The sequence below is a fragment of the Rana temporaria genome, chromosome 11, assembly GCF_905171775.1.
Source record: "Rana temporaria chromosome 11, aRanTem1.1, whole genome shotgun sequence".
Taxonomy (NCBI): Eukaryota; Metazoa; Chordata; class Amphibia; order Anura; family Ranidae; genus Rana; species Rana temporaria.
Genome location: NC_053499.1, coordinates 157,162,207 through 157,178,751, shown reverse-complemented (window position 1 = coordinate 157,178,751; position 16,545 = coordinate 157,162,207). Strand labels below are relative to the sequence as shown.

The window sequence follows — 16,545 nt, the reverse complement described above, 5'->3', positions numbered from 1 at the left end:
ACACCCCAATGTATAATCTGAGGCATAATGAGTCTTTTGAACAGTTCATTTTTTTCCAGAAGGTTTCAGAAAACGTGGGAAAAAAATGAAAACGCATTTTTTTTAACACAAAGTTGCCCATTTATAAGATGTTTCCAACACACTGCATGTACATAGCAAAAATGACACCCCAAAATACATTCTGCTACTCCTCCTGAGTATAGCGATACTATATGTGTGAGACGTTTACACAGCCTGGCCATATACAGAGGCCCAACATCCAAATAGCACCTCCAGACATTCTAGCAGGATAAAATTACACATATAATTTTCTGACTACCGATCACATTTTTGAAGGCCCTTCATATATCTAACACATAGCAGGTACATACCAAATAACAAAAGATTACCTGTGGTTTTAGTAGTGCAGTGGTCCACAGAGGAGAGCATCGGTCCAGGCAGCAGGCAGGGATGTGGTCAGTGACAGCAAAAGCAATCGTCCAGGCAGCAGGCAGGAATTGACAGGCAGAGATACTGTCAGCACAGCCAAAGCACAGGTCCAGGCAGCAGGCAGAGATGTCCATGCAGAAATACTGTTCGTAGTCAGTAGAGGCAGCAGGCAGAGAAATAGTCAACACAGCCAAAGTATTGGTCCAGGCAGCAGAAAAAAAATAGTCCATAAAGTCCTGGGTCAATACAGGCAGCGATATGGTCAGCACAGCCAAAGTATTGGTCCAGGCAGCAGGAAGGACCATCAAGCTTAGGGCCAGGGGGACAGGGGTAGAGGCTTCTCCCACCCAAATCTCTTTGAAGCCTCCGGGCAACCAGACCCTGTTCTGGGAAAACGGAAAACCAAAAACTGATTTTCTGTACTCAGAACGCTATTCTGGAGCCCCTCACATATGTGAGACCCCTGTCTACTAAAGTAGAAGGGCAAAAGATCAGTCCAAGTGGCAGGCAAAAACATGGTCGATTAACAGGCCGAGGTCGGTACACGTGGAAGTCAGAAACGTGGTTAAAACGGCAGGCAAAGGCATCGTCGATAAACAGGCTGAGGTTGGTGCACGTGAGAGTCAGAAAGGTGTTAAAACGGCAGGCAAAGGCATCGTCGGTAAACAGGCTGAGGTTGGTGCACGTGAGAGTCAGAAAGGTGTTAAAACGGCAGGCAAAGGCATCGTCGGTAAACAGGCTGAGGTTGGTGCACGTGAGAGTCAGAAAGGTGTTAAAACGGCAGGCAAAGACATTGTCGGTAAACAGGCCAGGGTCAGTTACATGGAAGATAGAAACATGGTAGCAGGCAGGCACAGGTATTAGAAAGGGGGAAATGGCAGTCTGTTACTAATAAGGGGAATTAGTATCTGATGGATCTGTGATAGATTTTGAAGCAATCACCGATACACAGGCCAGGTTGGGAGGGACAATCGGGACAATGATAACTTGTATCTCTTCTAACTCCTCTTCTTGAGCATACACGACATCTCTTTTGGCGTCTTCTTCCGGATTCTGCAGGGGGAATGCTATAGGGAAGATGTTGTTCATGAAGTCGACTGACACAATCAGATCGAATGCTTCCTGGGGCGGGTCCTTGTTGATAAATCAGGGCAGTGACAATGTCTTCATAATATTTGAGGTAGGTGGTGGGTTGGTTTTGGGGTGATTTTTGATAGCAGACAAATGAATTGTACATGGCCATGTGAAACAGATATAATGCTACTTTCTTATACCAAAAAGTTGACTTTCGGGTTGATAGATAGGGTTGTAGCATCTGATCATTTAAATCAACCCCCCCCATGTACATATTGTACTCGTGAACACATTCAGGCTTTACTACAGGGCCACGTCTTCTCTGAAACTCCACCAAGTTGTCATTGTGGATTGTAGTCATCATGTGAACATCCTTCTTGTCCCGCCACTTCATGGCCAACACTTCCTCATTCCTCATGAATGCGGCTTCCCCCTTTTGTAGCCGTTTTGATAGCAAATTCTGTGGGAACCCCTTCCTATTTTTTCGGAAGGTACCGCAGGCCAGGGTTTGTTCACAATACAGGTGACGGAAAAGGGGCAAGCTGCTGTAGTAATTATCTACATATAAGTGGTAGCCTTTTTTGAATAAGGGGTATGCAAGGTCCCAGACAATTTTACCACTGGTTCCTATATATGTGGGGCAATCAGGGGGCTGGAGCTGGGAATCTTTGCCTTCGTAAATACGAAATGTGTGCACATATCCAGTGGCTCGATCGCACAATTTATTCATTTTTACCCCGTACCTGGCTCTCTTGCTTGGGATATACTGCTTGAAATGCAGTCGGCCAGTAAAGTGGATAAGGGATTCGTCTACACAAATATTTTGGTCGGGGATAAACACTTCAGAAAATCGTTTGGTAAAAGAATTTATTAGGGGGCGAAGCTTATATAATTTGTCATAGTTGGGGTGATCTCGGGGAGGGCACTGCGAGTTGTCGTTGAAATGTAGAAAGCGCATTATCATTTCGAACCGTGCCCTGGACATGGCCGCAGAAAATATGGGCATGTGGTGGATGGGGCGGGTGGACCAGTAGGAATGCAATTCGTTTTTTGTTGAAAGCCCCATATTAAAAGCAAGGCCCAAAAACAGTTTGAATTCCTCTAGTGTGAGACGGCGCCAAGTAAACATACGGGCGTAGGACGAATTGGGGTTGGCAGCAATAAATTGCTCTGAATTGAGATTTGTTTGGTCCACCATGTACTGCAACAAATCATTGGGGAAAAACAAATAAAAATAGTCCAATTTGGAAAAATTTGACGTGTTGAACTGCACACCTGGCTGTGCGGTGAAAGGGGGGATTGTAGCGGATCCTGAGTTGGCAGGCAACCACAAAGGGTTTGCCAGGGCATCAGGAAGGTAGGACTGGGAACGAATTCTTTGGGCTGGTTGAGTAATTCCAGTACTGGTACTGGGCTCCTCTTCTTGGGGTCTAGCGCTGCTGGTGGTAGGCAGGTCTTCGGATCTAGGTCCTGATCTCCTTACTCTTTTAGGAGGGGGGGGGGTTCCTCCGCTGACTCTGACTCACTACCCTCCACTGGCTGGTATTCCGAACCAGAATTGGATAATGAGAGCTCCCCGCTGCTCTCATTATCCGACATGGTGAGGATCTCGTATGCCTCCTCAGGTGTGTACATTCTTTGAGACATGATGGCGGTACTGGTGGCGGTACTGGTGGCGGTACTGGTGGCGGTACTGGTGGCGGTACTGGCGGCGGTACTGGCGGCGGTACTGGCGGCGGTACTGGTGGCGGTACTGGTGGCGGTACTGGTGGCGGTACTGGTGGCGGTATTGGTGGCAGTACTGGTGGCGGTATTGGTGGCGGTACTGGTGGCGGTACTGGCGGCGGTACTGGCGGCGGTACTGGTGGTGGTACTGGTGGCGGTACTGGTGGCGGTACTGGTGGCGGTACTGGTGGCAGTACTGGTGGCGGTACTGGTGGCAGTACTGGTGGCGGTACTGGTGGCGGTATTGGTGGTGGTACTGGTGGCGGTATTGGTGGCGGTACTGGTGGCAGTACTGGTGGCGGTACTGGTGGCAGTACTGGTGGCGGTATTGGTGGCGGTACTGGTGGCGGTACTTATGGTAGTACTGATGGTTGGTGGGCTGTGACAGATCCAGATGGTACTGGTGACAGCACTGATGGCAGTGTGACAGGTTCTCTTTATTGGGGGGGGGGGGGGGGGGGGGTCGTGTATACTGTAATTATTTTTATATAAAAAAAATTGTTCACTCACTGATGCAAGATCTCTCCTCTCTCCTCACACAATCGGTCTGTGTGTGAGGAGAGAAGGAGAGATCCCTGGAAACCGCCACATTGTTTATACTTGTGACCGGCTGTGAATGGACACAGCCGATCACATGGGTAAACAACCAATTTCATTGGCTGTTTACCTTGATGGGTATGCGCTGTGTCCGGGGGACACGCGCATTCCCCGAGCTGCGCGCTGCCTGCCTCCGGCGGCGAGCTGTATGCGCGCCTCTGCTTTGTTTTGACATGTGACCGGCTGTGAATGGACACAGCCGATCACATGGGTAAACAACCAATTTCATTGGTTGTTTACCTTGATCGGGAATGCGCTGTGTCCGGGGGACAAGCGGCAGTACCGATCGGTGCATTGCGCGCCCCCGGGGGCGCACAATAACAGCGAATCCTGGCCGACGTCATATGACGTCCGGTCAGGATTCTACAACCACTTTGCCGACGTCAATATGTCATTGGCGGGCGGCAAGTGGTTAAAAACGCCCCCTGTCCCGGTAGCTCAGAATTGAACACACGCACAAGTCCCGCCCACATATGTAAACGCTGTTCAAACCACACATGTGAGATATCGCTGTGTGCATTAGAGCGCAAGCAACAATTCTAGCACTAGACCTTCTCTGTAACTCTAAACTGGTAACCTGTAAAAAAAAATTAAAATAAAGCGTTGCCTATGGAGATTTTTAAGTACCGAAGTTTGGCGCCATTCCATGAGTGTGCACAATTTTAAAAAGCGTGACATGTTGGGTATCTATTTACTCGGCCTAACATCTTTCACATTGTACAAAAAAATTGGGCTAACTTTACTGCTTTGTTATTTTTGAATTCATAAAACTTTTTTTTGTCCAAAAAAAAAGGCGTTTGAAAAATGATTGCGCAAATAACGTGCGAGATAAAAAGTTGCAACGACCGCCGTTTTATTTCCTAGGGTGTCTGCTAAAAAAACCATATATAATGTTTGGGGGTTCCGAGTAATTTTCTAGCAAAAAAAAGATTTTTGCATGCAGGAGAGGAGTGTCAGAATAGGCCCGGTATGGAAGTGGTTAATATCTGAACTTACCAGGAACCTCCAGGACCTCCATGCGATCCAGGAGGGCAGGTGGAATGCTGGCGGTTGTATTAGCCGTGGCAATGAAAATGACCTGGGAAAGGTCAAAGGGCACGTTCAGATAGTGATCTGTGAAGTTGTGGTTCTGCTCGGGGTCCAGCACCTGCACAAGAGAAACAACAGTCACTGGCGGTATTATTGAGGATATAAAATGGACAACGATCGTGTTTTCAAAGAGTATTAAAATTGTGAATTAATAACACTTAGCTGAAGGCAATTGATAGGAGGAATATTTACCTAAGGCCGGCCATAGACGAGGTGAACCGTGTGGGCAGGCTGACTCTATGTGAATGGTGCTAAAAATGTGTCAAAAGTGTCCGATGTGTCCGACATAATGTCGCAGTTCCAATAAAAATCGCAGATCGCCGCCATTACTAGTAAAAAAAAAAAAAATAATAATTCTGTCCCCTATTTTGTAGGCGCTTAGCTTATTGCGATTGTTTTTTTACCAAAAATATGTCGAATAATACGTATAGGCCTAGACTGAGAATTTTTTTTTTTTTTTTAATTGGGCTATTTATTATAGCAATAAGTAAAAAATATTACATTTTTTTCAAAATTGTCGCTCTTTTTTTGTTTATAGCGCAAAAAATAGGTGATCAAATACCACCAAAAGAAAGCTCTATTTGTGGGAAAAAAAGGACGTCAATTTTGTTTGGGGGCCACGTCGCACGACCGCGCAATTTTCAGTTAAAGCGACGCAGTGCCGTAAGCTGAAATTTCACCTGGGCAGGGGGTTGTATATGTGCCCAGTAAGCAAGTGGTTAAAGTGAGATCCAATATCAATGAATAGTTCTATGGATACAAATCGGGCACTTTGTATTGTTCTGGAACCGGAGACATTTTGGACACATTTTCCCCCCATTGCAGCCAACAGAACATTTGGAGGAAATCTCTGAACAGACACTGGATGACAAGAAATAATAACTGAACTCTGACATTGCGGCCTGTCACAGACTACGACCCGATCACACCATCCATCACCAACTTCTGGAGACGGGAAGTAGATTCCAAAAATAGCCGAACTTTCTACTACAGAACGTTTCCTTCTTCTTCAATGCCTGCAAGACAAAGGTTCCCACACAGGACCTCCTCTCAGCAACTACAGCTGGTGTATATTCTACTATAGACTATTATCTTCAAAATTGTTGTTTTAAGAGTGTTTGATTTTTTTTAATAGCTTAAGAGGCAAATTGGAGTTGGTTTTCGATCACGGTGGTGAGAAAGTTTGAAGGAGCGGAATGGAAACCACACCCAACCTGCCCCCCCCCTACCATCAGCCATTGCATTGCAATGAAACCCAGTGATGACATCACAGGGTCTATAATAAGGCATGTATTGAAAATGCAAAGGTTTTTTTTTTTTTATCCATTAGCATGTTAGTCAGGCTTTAAAGCAGTTATAAAAAAGTGCTTTAAAAAAAAAAAAAAAAAAAACATGTTATACTTACCTGTTCTGTGCAATTGTATTGCACAGAGCAGCCCTGAACCCTCTCTTCTGGAGTCCCCCGCCAGCACCTAAGGCTCCTCCTATTCTGCGTCCCCCCACCCAATAGCAAGCGCTTGCTATGGGGGGCAGACGTGCTGGCTTGATCACAATTCAGCCTGTGAGAATCTATTGACGCACACAGCTTGGCTCAGTCCCGCCCAATGCTCTCAGGATTTGATTGACAGCTGCAGGAGTCAATGGCTCCCACTGCTGCCTCCATGTCTTATGAGGAGAGAGGGAGAGAAGGAGCGAGAGATTAAGGTAAAAAAAGACATCTGCAATCAGCATCTCCCTGCCCCCCCTAAATACTTACCTAAGCCTGATTCTTGATCCAGTGCTTTGTAGAAGATCAGAGGCTCTCTCCCACCCTCATTGGCTTAGGCACAGCAGCGGGATTGGATGGTGCGACACAGGGGCTGTGATTGCAAGGGACACCGATATATAAAAGAAACTTCAATGTAAAAGGAATACTGCAATCATTACAGTACCCCTTTACAGTGCAGCCCCCTTTATATCACAGTACCCCAATATATCACCATGCCCCTTTACAGTGCGGCCCCCCTTTATATCACAGTACACCTTTACAGTGCAGCCCCCTTTATATCACAGTACCCCTAAATATCACCATGCCCCTTTACAGTGCGGCCCCCTTTATATCACAGTACCCCTTTTACAGTGCAGCCCCCTTTATATCACAGTACCCCTTTACAGTTCAGTCCCATTTACATTATTGCAACGGGGGGCTGCACTGTAAGGTAAAGGGGCACTGTAAGGTAAAGGGGTGCTGTGATGTCGGCACCCGAAGCTGATCGTTTCTCCAGTCCTCGGGTGCTGCCGCCATGTTTGGTAAGGGAATCAGGAAGTGAAGCCTTGCGGCTTCACTTCCTGGTTCCCTACTGCGCATGCGCGACTCACACTGTGCGTTCCCACTGGTCCCTGCTGTCTTCTGGTGGGACCTGTGTGTCTCCCAGAAGACAGTGGAGGGGTAATGGGGAGAAGGCACCGGAAAATACCCGCGGGTGGCTGGGGTATCTATGCCCAGAATTGGGAGCAAAACACCTATATTAGACAGGTATCTGCTCCCCCTCCCCTGAAAGGTGCCAAATGTGACACGGGGGGGGGGGGGGGGGGGTGTCTGACGAATCCAAAAAGCGGAAGTTCCTTTTTTGGGTGGAGCTCCGCTTTAATCACAGGCATGACTCCTAGAGGCAGAGGCATGATGGGATTTGTAGTTTCACCACGGCTGGAGGGCTGAGGTTGCCCACCCCTGGCTCTAGGGCAGTGATGGCGAACCTTGGCACCCCAGATGTTTTGGAACTACATTTCCCATGATGCTCAACTACACTGCAAAGTGCATGACTGCCATCACTGCTCTAGGGTCTCTGCTAATAAAAATATATAATGTTTGGGAGGTTACAAGTAATTTTTTTTTTTTGCAAAAAATACTAAATTTAAACATGTAAACAAAAAGTTCCAGAAAAGGCCAGGTCAGCAAGTGGTTAACCACTTGGTATCCGGGCCATTGTACTTTGACGGCCACAAGTTGGCTCTACAATGCCGGGAGGACGTCTATTGATGTCCTCGGCTCCTCTGGCCACTGGGGGTCGCGAGCGCCCGCCGCATCACTGAGGTGTCGATGCGTGTGCCTGGCAGCGGCGATGTCCGCCTGGTACCAGTGATCGGCCGTTACACAGCCAAGGACGTGGATCTGTGTGTGTAAACACACAGATCCACATCCTGTCAGAGAGAGGAGACCGATGCCGTGTCCCTTGTACATAGGGACACAGATCGGTCACCTCCCCCAGTCAGTCCCCTCCCCCCACAGTAAGAATCACTCCCAGGGAACACATTTAACCCCTTCCTCACCCCCTAGTGGTTAACCCCTTCCCTGCCAGTCACATTTATACAGTAATCAGTGCATATTAATAGCACTTGATCGCTGTATAAATGTGAACGGCCCCAAAAATGTATCAAAAGTGTGCGATGAGTCCGCCATAATGTCGCAGTCCCAATAAAAAATAAATCACAGATCGCCGCCATTACTAGTAAAAAAATTAATAAAAATTATGTCCCCTATTTTGTAGGCGCTATAAAACTTTTGCGCAAACCAATCACTATACGCTTATTGCGTTTTTTTTTACCAAAGATATGTAGAAGAATACGTATCGGTCTAAACTAACAAATGGGATATTTATTATAGCAAAAAGTTAAAAATAGTGTTTTTTTCAAAATTGTCGCTCTATTTTTGTTTATAGCGCAAAAAATAAAAACCGCAGAGGTGATCAAATAGCACCTAAAGAAAGCTCTATTTGCTGGGAAAAAAGGACGTCAATTTTGTTTGGGAGCCACGTCGCACGACCGCGCAATTGTCAGTAAAAGCGACGCAGTGCTCAAAGCTGAAATTTCGCCTGGGCAGGAAGGGGGGTATATGTGCCCAGTAATCAAGTGGTAAAGGGGAAACTGTGGACACTCTAAAAAGGGGGGCTGTGGTGTGAAGATGGGGGGGTGCTAAGGGCCGACTCCAGGAATATCCAGTCCACCCCCACCCGTTCTCTGGAAAAGTTGGCTGGCACAAAACTGGTCCCTGGTACCAAAAAGGTTGAGGACCGCTTCTTTAATGCCGCGTACACACGATCGGTCGATCCGATGAAAACGGTCTGATGGATTTTTCCATAGGTTAACCGATGAAGCTGACTGATGGTCAGTCGCGCCTACACACCATTGGTTAAAAAAACGATTGTGTCAGAACGCGATGACGTAAAACACAACGACGTGCTGAAAAAAAACGCAGTTCAATGCTTCCGAGCATGTGTCCAACTTGATTCTGAGCATGCGTGGATTTTTAACCGATGGACATGCCTACTAACGATCGTTTTTTTTCTATCGGTTAGGTATCCATCAGTTAAATTTAAAACAAGATTGAATTTTTTTAACCGATGGATAAATAACCGATGGGGCCCACACACGATCGGCTTGGTCTGATGAAAACGGTCAATCAAGGTTTGACCGATCGCGTGTACGCGGCATAAGGGGTGATCTCTCTGGTGTAGGAGAATCTCCAAAACGTCTGATAAGTGGCTTACAAAGAGATCTGACAAGGATCGAAGAACGTTCTCATAATGATCCTAGAAGTTCTACAGCTGCAGCATCTGCCAGCCATTTACACCACGCGGCTTCAAGTCTCTCCAACAGAGGCAGGAGGGTCGCACGAGCGTCCAAGACAAATACATAAAATATACGGCTGGTCGTAAAGCTGAACATGTTCCTCCGTGGAAACTGCAATTTGGGAGGATTAAGCCAAAGTGTCTCTCTGGCACCAAATGAATATGTTGTAGTCACGATCTCTCGGCTAAGTGCTCGCCTTCACACAAAAAGCGCACTGTAATATTTTATAACATGCGCCCCCCCCCCCCCCCAGGAATAAGACGCATGAAAAAAATGGATCGGGGGCCCCAGAATACAGCAAACAATTACTTTCTAGACGTTTAATCAAAGGTCATCTATAATTAGAACAAACGCGGCCCTTGTTGTTTAATAACGATTGGGGGGGAAAAAAAAAAAGGAAGGAATTTGCTATTTTCCTAATGACTTCGAAGACAGGAAACTTCGGACATTCCGACGACAAGGGCAGGTCATGTGATTTCCCCGTCTCGAATGATGGGCTCTGATTCCAGAGAGAGATTTCACCCACAACACGGGAAACATGAACAAGGATACTCTTCACTTCGGAGGAAACTTGTGTATTTTCACTTAACATTTATTTTTAATTAATTTTTCTAACGTTTATCTAAGGGCACAGTCTAACAAGATGATTGGCATTAATGCATTAACGGGCTTTATAGCCACGCCTCTGACTTCAACTGATGACTCTGGTAGGGATCCCTCACGTAAATGGAGACATAGGTGGAAACCGTGAAGTAAAGGGGGGGGGGGGGACTCGGTATGGGGACCCTGATGTAAAGGGGCGGGGGACTCGGTATGGGGACCCTGATGTAAAGGGGCGGGGGACTCGCTATGGGGACCCTGATGTAAAGGGGCGGGGGACTCGGTATGGGGACCCTGATGTAAAGGGGCGGGGGACTCGGTATGGGGACCCTGATGTAAAGGGGCGGGGGACTCGCTATGGGGACCCCGATGTAAAGGGGCGGGGGACTCGCTATGGGGACCCTGATGTAAAGGGGCGGGGGACTCGCTATGGGGACCATGATGTAAAGGGGCGGGGGACTCGCTATGGGGACCCTGATGTAAAGGGGCGGGGGACTCGGTATGGGGACCCTGATGTAAAGGGGCGGGGGACTTGGGTGGGGACCAGGGGCGGACTGACAACTCATGGGGCCCCCAGGAAACAGAAGATTATGGGGCCCCTGGGCTTACAGATGGCCACCACGCCAGGAGGCAGTGCAGAGGTGGGGCAGCTAAAATCGCAAGATTTTCACATCAAAAAGCATGTCGGTTTCGGACATATCAGGGACAGATGTAAAAAAAAACAGATTTTTACATACTGTCCCTGGTTTTCCTGAGCCTGGCATCGGGCCCTCGGGCAGTGCCAGAGTGACTCAATGGTCAGTCCGCCCCTGGTGGGGACCCTGATGCAAGAGGAGGACACGGGTGGGGAACCTAATGTAAAGGGGGGGACTCGGGTGGGGACCCTGATGTAAGGGGAGGGGGGACTCGGGTGGGGACCCTAATGCAAGAGGAGGACACGGGTGGGGAACCTAATGTAAAGGGGGGGACTCGGGTGGGGACCCTGATGTAAGGGGAGGGGGGACTCGGGTGGGGACCCCGATGTAAGGGGAGGGGGAACTCGGGTGGGGACCCTGATGTAATAGGAGGGGGGACTCAGATGGGGACCCTGATGTAAGGGGGGACTTTTCTCTGTTTTACTAAATTTCGTTCTCTTATTCTGAATCATATCATGCGGATTGCAAAAAAAAAATCTGACTAAAATGTGTTCATTTATCCAAATTTTTATGCATTGATGAAACCGATTTTTTTCGGCCTGTAAATATTTGTACTGAAGAGTTTGGAGACCCCGGATACAGATGGTCAGTAAAAAGGAGTGGGGTGTATCAGTTTGTGTAGGTGTTTTTGTCTTTCAAAATTATGAAAACTTAGAGGTCGCATCCAACATCAACAATAAGGATTTTTTACTGTTGTTCTTACTTTATTTGGGTGGGGAAAAGTGGGAGTAAATAGTTTTTTTTTTAGAGTGAAGGGTTAGACCCCCAGTTGGTATTGTAGTCTGTGTGTCACCAGGCCAGGAATTGAGGGAGAATCTCTTTCCATAGGGGGCACGGATAGTAACAGACAATTTGCTATGTCGGTGTCCCCGCTAGAGAGACTTCTCACTTCCTATTCCAGTGACCAACACAATGGAGAGGAAGTCCACCCTGCAGGGAAATTGGAGGAGGTTGCAACCTTTCTCCGCTCTATCCCCCCCCCCCCCCCCCCCCAATAAAAGAGATTTGGTCAAAGCTCCATTTCAAACCATTAAAGTGAACATAGAAAGCAGAAAGTAAAACACTGGCTGATCTGTATTTTAGCATGTTGGTGATGCAGCAGGTGAAGTCAGGACAGACTATGATGAGCATAAAAGTTAAATAAGAAGTAACAACAATGCGGTACTTGGCTCTGGCATAACATTCAAAACAAAAAAACAAAACATAACATAACATTAGCCCTAATTACTAACAATTTATGGACACAATGTTTTCATGAATAGCAGATTATCTGGATCTAATTGCAAAGAAAACAAACAAATCCTCCTAATGTTCTGTGGCTGAGGCAAAGCATGACATTGTGGAATCCACTTCTCTGAATCAGGTCTATGGAAGGCTCTGGACGTGTATGCAAGGCTGTAGACGTGTATGCAAGGCTGTAGACGTGTATGCAAGGCTGTAGACGTGTATGCAAGGCTGTAGACGTGTATGCAAGGCTGTAGACGTGTATGCAAGGCTGTAGACGTGTATGCAAGGCTGTAGACGGGTATGCAAGGCTGTAGACGGGTATGCAAGGCTCTGGACGGGTATGCAAGGCTCTGGACGGGTATGCAAGGCTCTGGACGGGTATGCAAGGCTCTGGACGGGTATGCAAGGCTCTGGACGGGTATGCAAGGCTCTGGGAGTGTATGCAAGGCTCTGGGAGTGTATGCAAGGCTCTGGGAGTGTATGCAAGGCTCTGGACGGGTCTGCAAGGCTCTGGAAGGGTCTGCAAAGCTCTGGAAGCGTCTGCAAGGCTCTGGAAGGGTCTGCAAGGCTCTGGAAGGGTCTGCAAGGCTCTGGAAGGGTCTTCTGTACTAGGAGAGGTCTCTGTCGGCAGCTGTGTAAACAGCCGGAGCGGAGAGGTTGGTGTTTCTCAAGGCACAGCGTGATCAGCACAATACCACAAATGCAGCGTCTCAGGATTTTATTTAAAGGGAATAAGCTTTTAAAATATACATGTTATACTTACCTCCTCTGTGCAGCTCGTTTTGAACAGAGTGGCCCCGAACCTGGTCTTCTGGGGTCCCCCGGCACGCCGCGTCAATGGCTGCGCTGCTTTCAATCAACCAATGAATGAGCCGGGAAGTCGGCCGAGAAGCCTGCTTGTTTGCGGCGCGGGACTTTCGAGGGGTCAGGTAAGTAACTCGGATGTTTTTTCACCTTAAGGCATAGAATGCATTAAGGTGAAAAAACATTTACCTTTACAACCCCTTTAAATCCTGTTATTTTGTTATTCATTTTCCTCTTTTGTCTTTGTCTAGTTTCATAAATCTTTTGACCAATTCGTATATACCCCTGATGAAGCTACCAGGCGAAACATGTCGGGATAATATACAAATCTGAAACTCTCGCTTTAATTGTACACCCGTTTGTATGACCACCCACTTCATGAACTGCTGTATACCAGTGAACAAACTGTCTCCGTTATGTTTTTAACCACTTATTTAAAACATTTTTTTTTTTTTTTTTTAATATACGATTCTCATTATCATTTATAAGCACCATCAAAATCCCTATATCCTTTCCATATGATGCAATAGACAATGTTCACCAATTCTACTTTTTCAAATCATTACGTCCGTCTCTGCTTAGTACTCCGGGGTTCCAAGCTGTGCAGTTCTGAAATTATAATATCAGGTCAAACTGCTTTCAATGCCCTCTGACACAACAAATTGTTCTCAGCAATGTATCCGAGTTATCCGAGTACCTAGCAGCATTCCCTGTCTCCGGGAATATCAGTAAACATCCCTGCCTGACAGCATTACATAAATGTCTAATAGGGACAGACTGGAGTCAGAGAGATCAAGCAATGCATTGAAGGAAGAGATATTGGACGGCATGTACAAGGCGATACGGTGAAGATTAAAAAATGGCTTCAAATAATCTGGAAAGTTCTCAGATCATAACCAGCTGTGGCTATGAACTCCCCCCGAGGCGCAAGACGACCTTCTCACAGGGTGCGTGTGCGAGAGATCACCAAGCCGAACCAGAGAGAGATCACCAAGCCGAACCAGAGAGAGATCACCAAGCCGAGCCAGAGAGAGATCACCAAGCCGAACCAGAGAGAGATCACCAAGCCGAACCAGAGAGAGATCACCAAGCCGAACCAGAGAGAGATCACCAAGCCGAACCAGAGAGAGATCACCAAGCCGAACCAGAGAGAGATCACCAAGCCAAACCAGAGAGAGCACCAAGCCGAACCAGAGAGAGATCACCAAGCCGAACCAGAGAGAGATCACCAAGCCAAACCAGAGAGAGATCACCAAGCCGAACTAGAGAGAGAGCACCAAGCCAAACCAGAGAGAGCACCAAGCCGAACCAGAGAGAGATCACCAAGCCAAACCAGAGAGAGATCACCAAGCCGAACCAGAGAGAGATCACCAAGCCAAACCAGAGAGAGCACCAAGCCGAACCAGAGAGATCACCAAGCCGAACCAGAGAGAGATCACCAAGCCGAACCAGAGAGAGATCACCAAGCCGAACCAGAGAGAGATCACCAAGCCGAACCAGAGAGAGATCACTAATCCGAACCAGAGAGAGCACCAAGCCGAACCAGAGAGAGCACAATTCAGAACCAGAGAGAGCACTAATCCGAACCAGAGAGAGATCACCAAGCCAAACCAGAGAGAGATCATCAAGCCGAACCAGAGAGAGCACTAATCCGAACCAGAGAGAGCACTAATCCGAACCAGAGAGAGCACTAATCCGAACCAGAGAGAGCACTAATCCGAACCAGAGAGAGCACTAATCCGAACCAGAGAGAGCACTAATCCGAACCAGAGAGAGCACTAATCCGAACCAGAGAGAGCACTAATCCGAACCAGATAGAGCACTAATCCGAACCAGAGAGAGCACAATTCCGAACCAGAGAGAGCACTAATCCGAACCAGAGAGAGCACTAATCCGAACCAGAGAGAGATCAGCAAGCCAAACCAGAGAGAGCACTAATCCGAACCAGAGAGAGCACTAATCCGAACCAGAGAGAGCACTAATCCGAACCAGAGAGAGCACTAATCCGAACCAGATAGAGCACTAATCCGAACCAGATAGAGCACTAATCCGAACCAGAGAGAGCACAATTCCGAACCAGAGAGAGCACTAATCCGAACCAGAGAGAGATCAGCAAGCCAAACCAGAGAGAGCACTAATCCGAACCAGAGAGAGCACTAATCCGAACCAGAGAGAGATCAGCAAGCCAAACCAGAGAGAGATCATCAAGCCGAACCAGAGAGAGCACTAATCCGAACCAGAGAGAGCACTAATCCGAACCAGAGAGACCACCAATCCGAACCAGAGAGAGCACTAATCCGAACCAGAGAGAGCACTAATCCGAACCAGAGAGAGCACTAATCCGAACCAAAGAGAGCACTAATCCGAACCAAAGAGAGCACTAATCCGAACCAAAGAGAGCACCAATCCGAACCAAAGAGAGCACCAATCCGAACCAGAGAGAGCACCAATCCGAACCAGAGAGAGCACCAATCCGAACCAGAGAGAGCACTAATCCAAACCAGAGAGAGCACTAATCCAAACCAGAGAGAGCACTAATCCAAACCAGAGAGATCACTAATCCAAACCAGAGAGATCACTAATCCAAACCAGAGAGATCACTAATCCAAACCAGAGAGATCACTAATCCAAACCAGAGAGATCACTAATCCAAACCAGAAAGATCACTAATCCAAACCAGAAAGATCACTAATCCAAACCAGAGAGATCACCAATCCAAACCAGAGAGAGCACTAATCCAAACCAGAGAGAGCACTAATCCAAACCAGAGAGAGCACTAATCCAAACCAGAGAGAGCACTAATCCAAACCAGAGAGAGTACCAATCCGAAACCAGAGAGAGCACTAATCCGAAACCAGAGAGAGCACTAATCCGAAACCAGAGAGAGCACCAATCCGAACCAGAGAGAGCACTAATCCGAAACCAGAGAGAGCACTAATCCAAAACCAGAGAGAGCACTAATCCAAAACCAGAGAGAGCACCAAGCCGAACCAGAGAGAGCACTAATCCGAACCAGAGAGAGCACTAATCCGAAACCAGAGAGAGCACTAATCCGAACCAGAGAGATCACCAAACACACACAGATATTTCATACTGTCCAGTGACCTGATCTACTCTCTGGATCACATTACCTCCTAAAAAACCTCCATACTTCTCAATCAGCAGCTCTGTGTGCAGATTCTTCTTCAAGGACAAAAAGGAGAGCGGAGCAGCCGCCGGCCGAAACTGCCAAATCACCATTAGCTCAGCAAAGCGTCGCACCAACCAACCGGTGTAATGAGATACCGGCAAAGGCAGCAATTTTCAGATGCAGAACAAACAATAAGAGAATCGTGTTCTTTATTCCAAGCAAAAAAAAAAAAAAAAAAAATCGCGATTCTGCCCGCAGGGACCGAATGTCCGGGACAAGGAGGGATTCCTCGTTAACACAAGTTATTACGTCTCTCCGTTTTTACTATTGTTTGCAGTGGGACCACAACAGAGGTATCCCCTCTATTCTTCCCTTCTTTTACATCCCCCCCCCCCTTTATATTGTTGTGTATACCCTTTGTTATACTGTAAAATGTAACCAAAATAAAGATTATATATATTAAAAAAATAAATAAAAAAATCAGAGATAATGATGATTATCATTTCATGCAGAATGGTGAAGCTCTAAATTGTAGCATTTAGGAGACGAAACACGAGGAACTCATTT

The 16,545-nt window shown here is 47.2% G+C and overlaps 1 protein-coding gene across 1 annotated transcript in view; it reads right to left on the bottom strand.

Moving 5' to 3' along the window:
- Positions 1-16,545, bottom strand: part of LONP2 (lon peptidase 2, peroxisomal) — a 133,062-nt gene that overhangs the window by 68,734 nt on the left and 47,783 nt on the right. Inside the window, exon 9 of the mRNA XM_040329509.1 lies at positions 4,822-4,972. Coding sequence (XP_040185443.1) covers positions 4,822-4,972 — 151 coding nt within the window. The remainder of the gene's footprint in view (positions 1-4,821; positions 4,973-16,545) is intronic.